The following is a 17,353-nucleotide window of genomic DNA, read 5'->3' as shown; positions in this document are numbered from 1 at the left end:
TGATAAAATGGAAGGAATGAGAAATTCTGTTAAGTGTATAGCTGAAAAAAAAGGTTAGAAAGGTATTTCATCTCAGTATTTGTGAAAAATAATGATGACAGTCACATAGATTATCAATCATTATGGCTTGTTGTTTACATTAAAAAAATCATATAGCTAGACTATAATAGCAAACTTTTACCATTGAGATAAGATCAATTGTCACAGTAATGTCTTTGATTTTTTTTTCTTGACAGTAAGTAACTGCTTTTAGAACTAAGTATGACAAAATCTTTTTTTATAATCCAGTAAATTCAATACAGAACATACATATCATAGTGATGTGAAAACATGTAAACATTAAATCATAAAAATCTTTAGAAGTCTTTGGCCAGTTTTGAAGCAACATAAAGATTGAATAACAGATGGCTCTTGCAGTTAAGCTAATTCAGTTCTGTATATGATCTTGCCTGTTTTACTTTTGCAGTATTGTAACGTAGCTATGGGAATTAGTGAGTTATCTGGTACATTTAAAAATTCAAATTTATGGGCAGAAAGTGTGTACAGAATTGACTAAGTTGGATTTTTGTAATGAATTTTCTTTTGGAGGTGAATTAAAATTGTTTTTAAATATAGTAGTCAGATTGATAATTAGGCTGGTTCAAGTAATGTCCACTTGTTTTCTGTTCTGCAAATGTTAGCTGTTATTATTTAATTTGGGCAGTGATAGATTTAAAAGATTCCTGAAGATATTTATTTAATAGATTTCTTGTTCATCAGATTTGAAGAGAAAAAAGCTTTAAAAAGTAGATTTTGTCAGTATAAATATAGACAGTTAACTATCGAGAAATTTCTCTTTTAGTAAAGCCTCAGACCAAGACATAACTGGTGATACATGCATGGATTATAGTTGGAGAGGAGCAGGGTTTACACTGAGCCTTTCTTGGGGATGAGCAATGGGCTTCTGGATTTGTGCAGAGAAGTGAGACAGTCTTCAGTTCTTTTCAGTGTCCACAAAACCTTTTTCAGAAGTTTAAAGATCAGACATGAAGGATATACGTGGCTTATTTGCAGGATGTAAAGATGAGTCCATGTACTTACTATCCTTGAATAAAAATCTTGTCTGCAGTGGTCTCCTTTCTCCCATTTTCCTTTTAATCTTTTCCCCCAGATTTCGTCAGTTGTGAAGGCTGTTTAATTCTGGCAGGTTTTGCTGGCTTTCAGTACAAAAGAATAGCATCCAAACCGGGTTTTCTTGAGAAAGATCCTCTGTCACATCCAAGAATTTAAAAAACCCCAACTTTGTTAAATATTATGTATTAGTATCAAGAGTAGTATAGATATTATGCGTAATGCATTTACTGAACCCTTCATCTAAACAAGTACATTCACATTGATATCTAAGATAAACTTGGCTTGAAAGTTGAAAAATTACCCCATAATTACATGGCAGAAATTACAGCTGCTGATTAGTTTCAATGATTTTCTCAATGATCTGTTACTGGTCCAAAATCAATATTAAATAATAATATAGGTCTTTGTAAAAATGATTACTACCACTCTCTTACAGAAGCATCTGTTGCAATAAATTTCCAATGGAACTTATTTGTCCACTTCAACAGTTTTATATATATTTATATACATATATACACACATATATGAATATATATAAACTGTTAGGAAAAGCTTTTTATTAAGAAATCATTGTCCAATTTTCAAGAGCATGGCACTTTTTTTTTGTGTTTCTTTAATTCATAAGTAAAATCTGTTAATTATGAGAATAGAAAAAACTTGTTTGAGAATAATAATCTCTATTTTAAATGTCTCCCAAACCAGACTTAATATATCAGAGAACTGCATATTCTCCCAATATTGGTAGTCTACTTGATAGATTCTTTTCTTTTTTTTTTTTTTTTTTTTTTTAAACTTGAAGATTTCTTGGTGGATTTGTTATTTTATATCACTTTTCAGGATGACTTTTTTATTAGTGTTTGCTTTGGGCCAATTACAATAGATAGCCTTTGGCTTAGCAAAGGTAAATATTAACAAAGTACCCTATGATTTAATGTGGACTTTGCATCTACTTTGCAACTCTAAAGAAAACAGTAACTTTTTTTCTTAAAATCCATAGTTGTTTGTAATCTGGAAACCTGCACATAAGTTCTGTCCGTTCTCTGAATTTATGAATAGAAATTTGGCTTAGAAAGAAAATTTAAAAATTCAATTCAACTTTAGTACATATTGTTGCATCAAAATCAAGCTAGTGGCTTGAGATGTAAATAAATCTTACAGGACTCACAAGCCATTATTTCAAGCTGCCCAGTTTAGAATTTTAGATAAATAATGCCTATAGTGTGTCAATGAAATGAATCATTTTATAATGGCATGAAGTGTAAAACACATTGAACAACTGCTGCTTTATCTGTTTTGTAATATTTTCTCTCTTTTTTTTTTTTTTGCCATAGTACTTCATGGGATTCCCTGCTTCTTTTAAAATTAGCATGTTTCCATGAAGCTTACCTTTAATTTCATATTTACAATGATAGGAGTTATGGAGCTTGGTCTTTCTGACTGTGTTGAAGTGCATAAAACTACAGGATTAATTCAAGGGATATTTCATATCATAGCCATATTTACCAAAGGCATAAATATGCATTAATTTTACCATCTTGCTGGCTGTAGTATGTGTTTGGCTACAGTATGAGAAAATTAGAATAGATGGCTGATTTTCCTCAATTTGAAAGAATAAGAAACAAAAAGTCTGGTGGCTGATTGGCTTTATTTTGTTTGTTTCTGTAGGATTGTATATTACAAAATACCATCAAGAGCTATGAGACACAATTTATGTTTGGCCAAACAAAATATTTCAAGGGAACATATATATTTGATTTTCCCTAAAGGATGACTGGTTATTCTTCCCATAAACTAATCTGCACTAAATTGTTATCAAACCTTTCCTGCTTTTACATGTATGACTTTGCAGCTTAGGAAGCTACAAAACCGAGCACAAAAAAAACCCAGGCATCTTTCTTTTTCTTCCTAAAGCAACTCTCCTTTAATTCGTTCACGAGACAGGAAGTTATTAGAAAACTGTAGCCATTTTATGTATTTGTTTCATCATGAAGAGCTCTGAAAAAGTAATTCTGAATTTTAAAGAAAAATATCATAGAAGGAGGTGCCACACTAAAAAGAATTTGTTGAAAATGTAGTTATTACGTGCATTTTTTGACTCATATTTTTTGAGACATGCAGTCTTATCAGACTATGTATCTGGGTGGATGCTTCTCGTTTCTTTTTATGTTTTCATTTGCTTATCATTGGCATAACCCATGTCATCTAATGCTTCATAACTATATCTGTTTCACTCACCATCCATCCTGTCTGTGCAGTGAGCTTCTTATGCTGCCCAGAGCAAAGCGAGGAAGAAGTGCAGAGTGCCTACATACCATCAGGTAAATACAGGAATGTCGGAACCATGAACACATCTGGTTAGTTGTCCATACTTTGTGTGCCCAATGTTTTTTTTCCGTGGTGGTATTTAGTCCCAGTAAATAAAGAACTTCCAAGTACATTGTGATCCAGATGTCAGTTGTTCTTTTTTTGCTTGTTTTAATTCAGACTGAGATGTGTATATATGTTTGTGAACCTCAGTAGTAAGGATTAAAGGAGCTGAAGAATCTTTGGTTTTGCAGTTGTATTTTGTGGTAGATTTTCTGTCTAGTCACAAAAGTCACAATGCATGACAGCGTTGTTAAAATTTCAAACTTTGGTTTTTTAGTTGATTTTATTTTTCTTTTAGTTGATTTTAGTTTTCTTTTATTTGCATTTTTTTGTTTATATAACAGCCATGCACAATTAAACAATCTTTGCTGGCTGTGACACCTAATCTCATGCTGATTTAGTCACATGCAGAGGAATAAATACTTATTTACAAAGGCTTCCTGGAAGGCCCAGATTTGAGGAGTTTTGTATTACTTGCTTTTGCATCTAAAAATTGTTCAATAAATTGGATCCACATGTAAACTTTGTAGTTTTGGCCTATCTTTAGTCTTCATTAATCTCTTGTTCCAAAGCTTGGAGCTCCCTGTCTTACCATTTTCCAGTGTTGTGAAACTAAATGGGACTGAAATATCTTTATCTAAAAAATCAAAGTCTGCTCCCCCACCTTTGTTTTCACCATGTCTGTTAACCTTGTTAAAAACCCGTGACTGATTGTGTAGAGTATGTTTCACTTACAATAGGTAAAAATGTAGGTTGAAGTAGTTAACCATTCAGCTACTTCAACCAGGTACTTATCCATTTGTCCCTTCTGGATCTGGGTGTTGATAAGAGCTTTGTGTCAGTGCTGTATGTTTAAAAGCATCAAATGTTAAGCCATGCTGTCTACTGCCATTATTCATTTACTTAATGTAGGATTTCTTCTTACAAAGTACTGTTCATTTTTTTAAATGCCTTGGCTTGCTTTAATTTTCATCATCAACTTTGAAACAGTATTTTAAATGCTGTGACAGGGTTCTATTATAAAGCACAATAGTATAAAACTAAAATAAATAAATAAAATAAACATGTAAGCCTTCAAAAAAATCTGCATCAGTGAAGCTGTTAAATTAAGTTTTTATTATCACTAGAAATATTTTCATTCTCATATTTCAGCTAAAAATCTTTTTCCTCAAGATTTTAGGTTTTAGGGTTTAATAATTTATTTAACTTTTTGTTATTTTATGTCTTTTTATTGTCAGATAATAGCAATATTTCCTGCCTCCTTTGTTTGTCCTTTCTTCTGCATCTTCTGTAGCTTTACCCTCTTCCTGCCCCCAGCCCTGTGCTTTCTCCTCTTAATGATTATAATTGTCATTTTAATTTTTCAGTGTTGTTGCTTAAAGTCTCAATTAATGAAGTAAATACTGTATTGTAAACTTTTGGAGCACTTTGCCCAGCCATTAGCTTTCCAATGGTTTTACAGTCTGCTAAACCAGTCTGGTCACAGCAAAAAGTTGTGCATGGACAGCAATAGAGTTAGGTCAGAGCTACACTGAATTCAGAGCATACAGCCCTTTCTTGCCTTTTTCTTTATTCCATTTATTCTATTTTTATGATTCAAAAAACCCAAAAAATTGTCCGTTTAAAAGTAATAGTAATGGTATACTATAAAACAGGATGGTACTTAAAATAATTTATTGAAGGTGATGTAAAAGCAATAGATGACAATAGACTGATTCTTCTAAATTTAACTCTGAGGCTTATACACCCTTATTTCAGCTGGTTGGGGGGTCCGTGGCTCTGACCCAGGAAGAGGTGACCGGTCCGGAGAGATGGTCCCGAAACGGATCGCCTTCCCGAGGCCCAGTGTCTTCCTCTCAGCTGCTGGCAGGAGGGCCCGTGCAGAGGCTATCAGCTCTTTAGTGATTATCAGCTCGTGATTCCAGCTCAGCTCTGCAGGGCATCCTCCAGGCCAAGCCAGACCAGAGAGAGACGAGAAGGCCCGTGTGGCTGGTTCCGCACAGAGGCAGCTTTATTGTTGGTTCCCTCCGGCGAAGGGGAAAGCCAGGGACGAGCTCTCTCTCCCACAGAGCCAGGGGACTTCCTTTTATAGGGATACAGGGGATCAGTGGGGGACCAATGGGTTACAGAGGGTCTGGGACAGACCAATGGGTTACAGAAAGATCTGCATAGTGTCTCTCAAAGGATTGTGGGTCCACTTTTCCTCGCCATGACCCCAGAAGTGGCTGCCTTTTCAGGGAGTCCTGCTGGGCGATTGCAAAATCTCTTGTCTCAGCAGAGATCCCTCCAGGGCAAGGGCTGGGCATATCCCACACACCCTAATTCCAAATAATACCCCAATATCCATTCTTGACAGAAGAGTTTCGAAAACAGTTTCAACAAAAATTTGTTATTTGCCACTTTTTTTCCTTTCTTATTTCTAGTGGCCTGATATTTATTTGTGTTAGAAACTTTATAAGGCTTTATCCTTGTTTTTTAGACAGCTTGCTGAACAATGTTTTAATTAGTTGTTGAGACAGCTTCAGCTTAAAATGGGAAAGAAATGTTAATGGTTTCATATTAAATGAAAGAAATTATGTAGTCCAAGCTACAAAGTTAAGATATATGGTGAGTTTAATGCACCAGTTTGGAATATTAGTCCTAGCTATCCATCCTGTCCCTCTGTATACAGCTATTGACTAATAGCAGAAACAGTGGAAAGGTGTGTGCCTGGGCTATAGACCATGAGTTGTCACATTCCATGTCTTAGATTACCCTTACTTTGATTGGTAATACCTGCTCATGTGCCAGAATTGGCCTGATGACAACCATTCCTTTATTCCTCCTTTGAAACGTTACAGTGACCTCTGATAGAGAAGTCACCAGGGGTGACCACTAAACCTGTACAAGAGGGATCAGAGCTCCCCTGTTAAATCCCTCAGGGTTTTACAAACACTAATATTTCCAGGCAGAGAGTTGAGTCATGTCTGTGACACAGTCAGGTTTGTAATGTTGATCCTGCTGTGTTTAGGTGCAAGGCTTAACAGGAATCAGAATGTCCTATCAGGACAAACTGTTCTTGATGCTGCAAAATCCTCAGGCCTGCTGGTTCTTCTCCTAATAGTTCCATAGCTGTGTCCTAGTAGGGTATGTGGAAAATTGTTAGAACATTATTATTAACCCCTAACCATATAATGGCCATAATTCCCATTCAGCAGCCACTGTCTGCCTTTAAATTTCTCCCTTGTTCATTGGGTAGAGCTGGCTGATAAAATAAACACTTTCTTCTGTAAAATCTATGATGATATTAGGTAGCTGTCAAGTAACACCTTAGTGCTGCTGATCTGGCTGATGTAATACTTCTCCTAAGATTTTTAATTAGCTTATTATTAATAACATTTAATTACTGTTAAGTTTTGAAGCCAATACGCCAATTTCAAAAGACTTCCCCGTTCAAAAAAGCCAGTTGCTAATACATCTGTAATAAAATTTGTGATACTATATATCCCTGTTTTAGCAAGATTTTCATGCTTAGCTGCTGTAAGAGGTTAAAATTTCTGCAGGTCTAAGTAAGGCATCCCTAAGAGAAATAAAGAGCAAATTTAGTATCAACTTAATCCTTCAAAACAGTCTGTATATTTTAATTAAAAGTGTCCATAAATGGAATATGTATTACTTCCATTTCAAGAAAACATCTGAGCTGTACTAGTATTGCCATAAGTTCATGCACTTTTTAAAGAAAAGTGTAAATACAAAATTTGTCCCCCAAATAGCTGTCAGATATATTGAGAAATCTACAGCTATACAGTGTAATAGAACATTATGCATTTGTTTTATGTTCTGGTCGTTCTTGGCTTGCCTTTATCTGTCTTTTTATTTCTGGCATGTTTTTGTTTTTTTCTGTGTTCTTTTCTGACCCACCACATTCAAGAAGTTTGGTTAGGCACTATAAAACATTACCACCCAAGATGCCTTTACTAGAAAATGGTACTCACTGGAACCTATACAGGTAAGGAGTGTTTAGAGTCCCCTTTAAGTAGTTAGCTTCTTTTTAAAAAAATAGACTTCCCTTGTTAAAGAACAAAAAACAACAAAATGTTTCATCCATTTTTGTAACTGAGAGATAAGAGATAAAATCCTAAAATAACTTCATCCAATTGTTTAAATTAACACCTGTATTACAAAAAAACCCAAACCAATCTACTTTGTATTAGTTGTTGTCTTCACTGTTAAAATTATATGTTGCATGTTTTTCTTTATTACATTCTTTTATGTATGAGATTTCTGTTGCATGTTAAATTTATTTTAATTTTGTTTAAATAATTTTAATTTACAAAGCTCAACTCTTCCTGCATGTGCTAAGACCAAATCTGTGATTAGACAGGATATTTCACTCCTTCATGATTGCCTTAATTCACGAATATTGAAATTTGGAGATGACCTACTGGTTAGGTAAGACACTGAGGATTAACCCCCCCACTTGTTTCGTATCTAATATGGATTTGCAGAATAAATGAGCTTCACTGTAGAGGGATTTCACATGCCATATAGTGTATCACATTCTTTTATGTTGGCTTGAGATTTACTGCTGTTAATAAGGATATAACTTTATTGTTTGGTATTTCTCATTCCACTTTTCTTACAAGTGGATGCTCTTCTGTCACATTCAGTTTTAAACATTTCAACAATATTTGCAAAAAATTTCTAGCAGTCTTTCGTTTGCTTTTATTTTCTAAACAAATCTTGACACTATCATCCAGTCAACTCTTTTATGTTTTCCTTAATTAAATCATTGTGATTCTACATTTTCTGTAAAGAGAGCATTATTTTATGAGTTAATATCTAACATTGTATTCCTTTCTTTGTTTTCTTTTTCTTTCTCTTCTACCATTGGATGCAATGCACTGGCACTAGTGAACTGCAGCCCTCCCTTGACAGGGCTAGGAGTGCTAGTACCAACTGCTTGAGACCAGATACTAGTTTGCATTCACCAGAACGAGAAAGGTATAAAATAAAAACTTATGAATTTCTTGTCATCTGTGCTGGTGATCTTTATAAGTTTTGTTTTTCCTCATATGGGTATTCTACATTCTTGTACATTCTTGTCTGCTTTGGTATTTGTAGACATTTTTGCTCCTATATTCATGTATGTCATGTAAATTGTGTGTTGGAGTTTATAACTGCTACTAGCTACTTCCTTTGTTTTAGTTCAAGCTGATGTTCATTGTTTACAAAAGTCCTCAGTATGCTGATAATAGCATTGCAGTGTTAAGTATTTTGAAACTACCACTTGGTTGTGAATCTTCATCATCATTTGCTAAAAAGCATTACATCTGTTTCTTGCTTGTTCTGTGGACTGCTAATAAAGCGTTGGCATAAATTAGAAAGTACAACAAAACTCTCACATTTCAAACCAGGACTGTATCAATACTGATAATACGTTTTACAAAACAGCCAAACATCATTGCTTTTTTTAATGTGCTGCATCTGCTTTTGCAAGGCAGATCATTGCATTAAGTTTTTTTTGCTCTGATACTACATTAAGGTTCACATAAGTCTTAAGAAGACATGTTTACAAGTTAAATGAAATATTATTGTGTCCCATACATTGTGCAGGCATGTTATGGATGCTTTCTGTATTTTTACTATTACAATAACTTGATTCAAAATTTTAGGAGAATCAAATACTATTGGTGTATTTGATAAGGGTGATTCCACAAGAGAACTTTTCATCACTACCCATGTTTTTGGCTAAGAATGATACCACTTTAGAGTGAGATTTTAGGTTCACTAAGGGCAATAATAGGCTCCCTTTGAGTGGGAACAGGATGGAATTATGATTTTGTCTGTGCAATACATATTTAATTAGTGTGGAAGTTAATAGTGTTTTTTCAGTCAATACACAGTGTGGTGGTTGTTGACAGTTGCATTATTTTCTTTATTGTGGGACAGGACATGTGAAGAAAGGCACTAAGAATGCACTTTCCTCTTTGAGATAGGGCTTCTCCTGAGTTTTTTATTTATAATTTACCTTTCCTTTCTCCCCACTTCCTGCTGCTCCTTGGTTGGAACTGTGCTCTTCTTAAGTTATGCTCTTGTTGCAGAGAAGTGACTAATGTTCTGCTGAGGTATCCCTGATGGATCTACAGTAGTTTATTCCTTTTTAAGATTGAGCTCAAGACATTACAGATAATATGAACATGATTATTAAAAAAAAAAAAATTCAGCTGACTCAGAATAAAATACAAATATTTTTCTAGATCTTTTTTAAAAATATTGTAACGTTGTATTATTGAGTGTGTACATGTATAAAGCTGCCTTCATCTACAAGCAGTTACTTAAGGTAATTGCATATAAATGTGAGCAGAGTGTTCTGTACCTATTTCAAGATGCCACCCATCGAGCTGAATATTCAATGAAACAGTAACTGGTAATTGTAAACTATCTAGTTAAAATCTTACACTAAAAACGAAATCTGTCCTGCTGTTAACTAGTTCTATTAAGTCTTTAGAATTCACATCCAGCAATCTCTGTCCGCTGGGCACTGTGTGGAATCTGCAGCATTTTTCATGAGCTCCTCACAAAGGAAAGTGTTTAGTCAGTATTAATGGCCTCTGTTGGTACTAAAAATGTGGTTTTGCCAAATGATCAGTGTGTCTGATCCAGAAAGATTGCCCATCAGTATCAAAGTTTTTCTTAGATTTTAGAAGTCCTAAATAAGAGGTTTTAACTTGGGATCCTCCATAGAGCAGAAAAGCTCTTGTTTAGGAAATTCATATTCAATTTTTTCTTGATAGTTTCATTGAAAATGATAAGATACATGTGGCTTTGGCGGAGGATTTTTCTTCCTTTCTTCTGACATAGAAGATTTTTCCTATTCAGCCCAAGTTTTGGAGGAAGATGGTATATTTAATATATAAACCCCACCAAATTAATCTTTTTGTTTTGGGGGAAGTGAATTTTAGACTATTTAGTTCTCCACTGTTGAATGTGGAATGTGCTTACGCTTGAACATGAGGTTAGTCATCAGTTGCATGTAATGCTAGAGAAGTCTTTAGTCTGAAGAACACAGAATTAAGTTCAGGGTCTATAGAAAGCATTTTGATTCTGTGCTGGACAAGATGAGAACAAATGATTTAAGATATGGTAAGAAAAGTTCACCTTAAGCAGTAGGAAATCTCTTTTGAAAGTAATTATAATGAAACACCGTAATAGACAATATGGAAAAGGTTGTCTTCGTTACTGGAGACTTAGAGGAGATGAGACAGTTGTCAGGTGTAGAATTGATCCATCAAATAGAAACACTCTTAAGGTTTTGTGAAGTCCAATCTCCAGCACTTTACCATTATATTTGAGACATTTATGTTGAAGACATTATTAGTTGTTTTCATGTTGTTTCTTCTTCCTTCTCCCCTTCCTGAATGACAGCATTGTAGATTTTATTTAAAAGTCTAGACTTTTATGCCTCTAAATACAGACTTCTGAATATGGCTTTGTATATTTTCTTTAACAAAATTAGGAATATACCTACCCATGGAAAATTATTTCTACTTATTCCCCGTAATCTTTTGACTCAAAGGGTAAAATTAGATTATATTTGAGAACAAGAGCTAAAATGAACCACTTTTTAACAAAACGGTATTGTTATAACAGATGAACAGTAGAGCCTGATTTCTCTCTGTCACTGATTTGCTGGAAACAGTTTTGATCCTTGAACTTTATGCAAAGTCATTCATGTCATTTGGAATGGTCAGAGTAGTTACTGGTTTTTAAAACACTGCTTTACCAGTAAAAGTCCCTCTATTGACTTGCTTATACCAGCAGGAAAATACTTTCAGCTGTATATATGAATTTGTGATATGAAAGTCTTGATGGTTTCACTATAGCAGAATCAAAACAACAATGAGGACAGAATTCCTTTTCTCCTCCTATGAGTTCCATCATTTGACCAAGTAATGTCCATATAACTTGACTGGCAAACTGATCTTGCCTTGACACAGACCTGACAAAGTTTTTTGTTAAATAGACTGTTTTTGTACAGAGTTTAATCCTTCGTATACTTCTGTTTTGCACAGTATATTGTAGGACATTCAAAAATATCCCGCCCCTACTAGTACCTCTATGCAGTTGCACTATTCCTGGTTTTTTTTTTCCTCTTCCTACCATCTACTGTCTCTTTATTCCAAGCTGTTTTGTTCATTTGTTTTTTTTCCAAAATGATTGTGTGGTTGAAGTTCTTTTGATGACCTGCAAGGCATCTTTAAGTCTATAATATGTCCTCTACAGTCATTGAAAGTGTTTTTCCTGCTACTACTTCCTTAGGCTTTGGGTTTTTTCATTATTATCCTTTCCACTGTGTCTCAAAATTTCTGCTTTTTTCCTTGTAAATTGGGTGCTATTTCTTTAGAATGGAGAAATTTATTTTCAACACCCAGTCTCCAGTCAGGAAAACACCTAGGCATGAGGTTTAAGGACAGACTCTGAACTGATTTAGCAATGGTTTCTCATCATAATAGCGCCTTCCCCAGACTGATTTAAGATTCAGCCAGTGGTAGTCACTTAATAATATGTACTGTGGCTATTATTTACCTTCTAAGTTTCTGATGTTGCAAGCAGTTATTGTATGTATTAGCAGTTAGCACAAGAACAGTTGCACTGATTGGTACCTCTCATATGCTTTTGGCCTGAGACATCACTTAGTGGGGATCTGAGCAAATAAAACTGAGGAGCACAGCCCAGGGATTAGGTCATGTACAAGGGTCAGCATACTGGCAAAATACAGCCCCACAGCTGTGTTAGATTTGTTTTGAGGTGCTTCACTGCAGTTGGAATCAAAACAGGATGTTTGCTATCAGCTGGTCCCTACTATCTGAACAAGAGACAAAGCTCAGCAGTTACCTGTTTTCGAATCATAAACAGGTAACAGGGAAGTCGATCCAATTAAAGCTTTTCCTGATTTCATATTAATTTTTATATTGCATGCCTTTAACAGTTACGTTGAATATCCCCATTTCCATTTAAAATAATGTACAGTGAAATAACTGTTTGAATTAGGTCTGTGACATACTGTCTTTCTGGTTCTTTCCAACCACATAAAGAAATAGGTAGTTATGTGCTGGTGTAGTACTGTGGCTCACAGTCATTCAACATTCAATGAAAAGGAGCATGTTCTGAAAATTCATACTGAATTACCTAGTTAATTCTATCAAATGCTCTTTAATATCTGTAGTGGATATCAGCATATTAAGGGCTTTGACTGAGTGCACTGATGCATTAACATTTTCTTTAACTATTGCTTTGGAGAGAAAAATAAACTAACTACTAACAACCTATTTACTCTTAAAACTTCTGAAACACTTACCTAACTGTTCAAATAATGCTCATGTCCCGGAAACCTTTGTTATTTGCATGTTCCATAAATCAAACCCTTTTCCTTTTTACATGGACTGGAAGAATGCCTCAGAAAGGGAAGTATTAAATACTTGTGCTGAGTTTGTGTAAACATTTTGCTATTTGTCAACAAATCAGTTTATTTTGGTATTGTAAATTGTTATACATACACTTGCTGCATTACAAACATGACATCCCAATAAAATAAGCAACATCTGTCTATAGTGTATATAATTCTAAATTGAATGAGCTTTTTCAAGAAAAAAATCATGTAATACAGCAGTTTTCATTCTCAGTTCAGATCCCTCTTGTTAAATTTAATTGCATAACATAGTGTACTGACATGTACTGCAGGGATAAAGAGAAATGAACAGAAGAGTAAGCTGGCTGCACGTGCTTTCAGTATTTATTTTCAAATCATAAAAAATTACCCCAGTACTTGTACACGAATGTGTGTAGCTTAGTTTTAGTAAAATAATTTACCTACACTCTTTCACTGCATTCCAGAAAGGGTGACTTTATGCCCTAAAATTTTTATTACAATTAATAGCCCTACATTTTTACTGAGATTACATTTTTCCATGCAAAGAGCTAGGAGAGATGGGATTAGCAAGATACCAGTATAATGACCATTCTATGGTCTTTGCAAGTCTTTTATAATTTGGAATTGCAGCTTCCTACACAAATGATAGGCTTTTAGGTAGTTCAGCAATTGAAAATATTTGAAAACTTGATGGTACACCGTATAGAAGATTTATATTTGTCTAAATTCTGCATCTTTGGGCACCTCTTCGTTTCAGATGTGAAGTTTCTACATTAAGCAGCCTTAAGTAAAGTATACTTGGGTATTAGAAAGCTGTTAGAAAAAACAATTAAATTACACACTTTCATTACTTTTTGGGGTATTTTTCCAGTCCCTAATCCCATATATTTAATTTTATCACGAACTAAATATCGTATTTTTTTCCTGTTTTATTGAACGGGCAAACAGGGGTAGATGGTCCCCCTCCCTAGAGAGGAGACGACCTACTAGTCCCAGGATTCATATCCAGCATGCATCTCCGGAGGATGACAGGTACTAGTCAACTCCTCCCAGTTGAAAAATGGCTTACTGCATCTTGCACTCTCAGAGGAGTACACTGAAATTTAGAAGCGTGCCTGTATGTTGACACTTACAACCTCCAGAAGCCCAAAATAAAACAGCAGTTTAGATATCATCTCTGCGTTTTGTTGAACTGTTATAAAGCACTGAAGAATGACCATCTTTTCAAGTTTTCTGTTTGTCTGAATAGTCACAAGACATGAAATATGATGTCTGATACAACAGAACATCATCTGTGTTAATGTTCTTTAGTCTGTTTTTACCTGCTTTTGTAAATGGTGGTGGTGCTTTCACCGTGGTGCTTTATAATGTGATAAATACTTGTTGTAGAGCATATTCTTGTATACATGTTTATTTTCATTGGTTTTGGTTTTTTGTTTTTTAACAAACTGTTCCTAATGGGAAAAAACCCCACAGGCTGATATGTTGGAGGTCTTTCTAGTTGATGTCTGTAAAAATTGGCACTGTTTGTAAATTCTGTCCAAATCAGGATGGCCTCCATGGAGCAGGTTTTCCTAATAAGGTAGGTTTTGATTAAGAACATCAGGGTTCTAAATAAATTTTTATGCTGAATGTCACCTATGATTAATAGAAGCACCTTTGTTTTTTACTTCTCATGAGCTTTCTAATCACCTGAGTTTTGGTATCCCATTGCTTTGGCAGTAGTGATTTTTTTTTTTTTTTTTTTTTTTTTTGTTGTTATTTTTTTTCCAGATAGATCTGGGTTTATTTTAAGCAGCCATTGTAATTTATATTTGAATGCAAATTCAAAATTTTTCTTTCAGTATTTTGTATTACAGTAAGTGACAGGATACAGATAATGTAAGTAACACAGGTTAATGTAAATAATCTGTACATGAACTTAAGAAGTTGCTCTTAAAACTGTAAGACTGATATACCAGTGGTGCCAGTGCTTACCTTCTGGTAATGTCTACCCACAGTACTGATATTTTTACTGTGATTTATCTAGTTTGCTTGCTACTGGATGTATTCCACTCATACAAGGTGGGAAGAGTGTAACTGTGTTTGGGTAGCATTTCTTTTTAATTTGAGTTAGACAGCATTGTAAGTTAAAAAATTAAATTTGTGAAACATTATTTCAAAGCTGTCCTCCATTAGAGATACTGCATTTCTAGAAATTTCGCCAACACATCCCTTGGATGGGACAGCTGTTAATAGTTTACAAATGTACTTTATGTCTTTTAGGCATTTTTAAGTAATTTAGTTCTCATTTTCTGGGTCAATGGAAAGATTACCTTTGACTTTAGAGTATCAGACTTGAAAAAATCAGTGAACTGAGGTTTTCATCTAAATACTACCATTCCCAATGCCAAATAGTAAGCCTTTTTACGTCAGCTGAAATTTTGTGGAGAAAGGCTGAAAGCATCTAATACTCACCAGCAAACATTTTCCAGTGAAGCATCTGTAGGATATGGAACCTGATATGGGAAAGTTTTTGAGGTGGATAAACATCAGTCTAATTTTCTGTGTGAAATCGGTGCCTTCTTGTAAGTCTTGCATGCAGTCTGGTCACCAAAATCCTGTGAGGAGCAGTCAGTCACTGATGAATGCAGAAGGAATTGAAGCTAACCTCCATGCTGATGGGTGTTTGCAGCCTACCAGCCTCCAGGAGTTTTCTCCTACATTGAAGAGTTCTGAGAACATTGAGCTCTTTGCATTGCATGTCTGTAGAGAGAATATCAGTGAGGGAATCAAAGGTGCTTTATCTTTGTTTTCTACTCTGTAAGTTTACATTTGTTCTGATTAATTCACATGTTTATTGCAGTGGGCCAATACTACTCAGTTCAATAATTAATGTTTTTTTAAGATAAGCTTGTATCAATTTGACAACTGAAATAGTGGCTGTTGGGGAATGGCTGATGGATCAGCAGGGATAACTAACTAACTGCTCATCACAGCTTTTGAATAATATTTCACAGATTAATTGACTTTGGCAGACTTCATCTTACTCTTCATTTGAGTACACCACTGATTTATTTTACAAATGGGTCCAATTTGCATATAGAGTGCAATCAAGATCTATTTCTGAACAAATTTCTTAAATCTATGGCATGCATTATTTATAGCTTTGATAAATTAATTTTTTGCAACATTTTATTTATTTTGAATGGTTATTAACATAAATTTTAATAAAAGTTTTGGCAAGATTGTTCTTCTGGAATTCGTTCACTTGCCATGTCAGGAGGAAGTGACTCCTTGATAACGTTGATGAGATGAAGACATGAGTTATGTATTATTTCACAGTTAAAAATTTGCAAATGTTTGGGTAGTATCATGTATTTCTATGAGATATTTTTAAGGATAGTTTTTCTTTTGAATTTGAGAGCTTCACTGCTTGAAAGTTTTTTGGGTTTTTCTATTAGAAATTAGAAAGTCTAAATGTCTAATGTCTACAGTGTAGACAGATGGGTATCCAGGGAGCTGTGAAATTGTAAATGATGAGAAAAACAAGGTGAATGAAATCTGAGCATTTAATGGTAGGTGGAAATTTTATTCAGACTGTTCTTTTGGAGAAGTCTGCATGTAATATTAGCATATAACCAAGACTGGATAAAATAATCCTTTTAAAAAATGAATTCTCATACATTTTCAGTTAAGAGAAGTAGCTTTTGTCAGTCAGGTATGCATCTGTAAGAATGCTAGTCCCAGTCACCTGAAGCCAGCTGCAGAGCAAGTGCCCTCCTGGTACTTTCAGGTACGGTGCAGATCCAGCCTTTAAGAAAAGTTCAGTAAAAGTCAGGAAGTATTGAACATTACATTCTTGGTGGCTTTAAGGCTACATAAAGTAACACTCACTGCAAACCACTGAGGACTCTTGTACAAGCCAGTAATAAATCATTTAAAAATATTGGACACTGACAAAATGTTATGTTGTCACTTCAGAAGTAGTGATTTTTAATTTTGGTAGAAATAGTGTCATATTTCTTGTGTAGATTTGTTTACACACAACTGTTAAGTATACTGAGGCACATAGCTTTGGAACATGAATGGTAAATAGCTTGTCTGTATATAAAATAATATATAGTGCCTGTCTATATATGATACATATTATTCAATGATTTGGTGTGACAGTTGGAAGATTTATGATCTTAAAGAGAAATTTTAGCATTCCCTGACTATAATGGAGGTATAGATGCAAATATATTACATAACTTATATTATTAGTGGACCATAAATTTTACTGAGTTTTCTCATTAAAATCCAAATTTGGTATTTGAAAAAAAAAAAAAAATCTTTCATTGATAGAGCTTATAATATATTTCATTAAAAACAAATAATAAACCAACAGGGTAATAATATTTTTGCCAGATTGAAAGCTGTAAATAAATTCTGCAGCTTCAACAGAAATAAGAATACGAAAGATGTTCAGAAATATTCCCA

The 17,353-nt window shown here is 34.4% G+C and overlaps 1 protein-coding gene across 5 annotated transcripts in view; it reads left to right on the top strand.

Moving 5' to 3' along the window:
- The window catches only part of LOC138108531 (regulating synaptic membrane exocytosis protein 1-like), a 182,866-nt gene that overhangs the window by 72,715 nt on the left and 92,798 nt on the right, over positions 1-17,353 (top strand). For 3 of the 5 annotated variants that reach the window (XM_069011330.1, XM_069011329.1, XM_069011328.1), the window contains 3 exons: positions 3,369-3,431; positions 8,374-8,463; positions 13,841-13,924. In XM_069011330.1, the coding sequence (XP_068867431.1) occupies positions 3,369-3,431; positions 8,374-8,463; positions 13,841-13,924 (237 nt within the window). The remainder of the gene's footprint in view (positions 1-3,368; positions 3,432-8,373; positions 8,464-13,840; positions 13,925-17,353) is intronic. The other 2 variants (XM_069011331.1, XM_069011333.1) reach the window with 2 other exon arrangements.

Source organism: Aphelocoma coerulescens, chromosome 3 (genome assembly GCF_041296385.1).
Source record: "Aphelocoma coerulescens isolate FSJ_1873_10779 chromosome 3, UR_Acoe_1.0, whole genome shotgun sequence".
In the NCBI taxonomy this organism is placed as follows: domain Eukaryota; kingdom Metazoa; phylum Chordata; class Aves; order Passeriformes; family Corvidae; genus Aphelocoma; species Aphelocoma coerulescens.
This window is presented reverse-complemented; position numbering and strand designations above follow the sequence as displayed.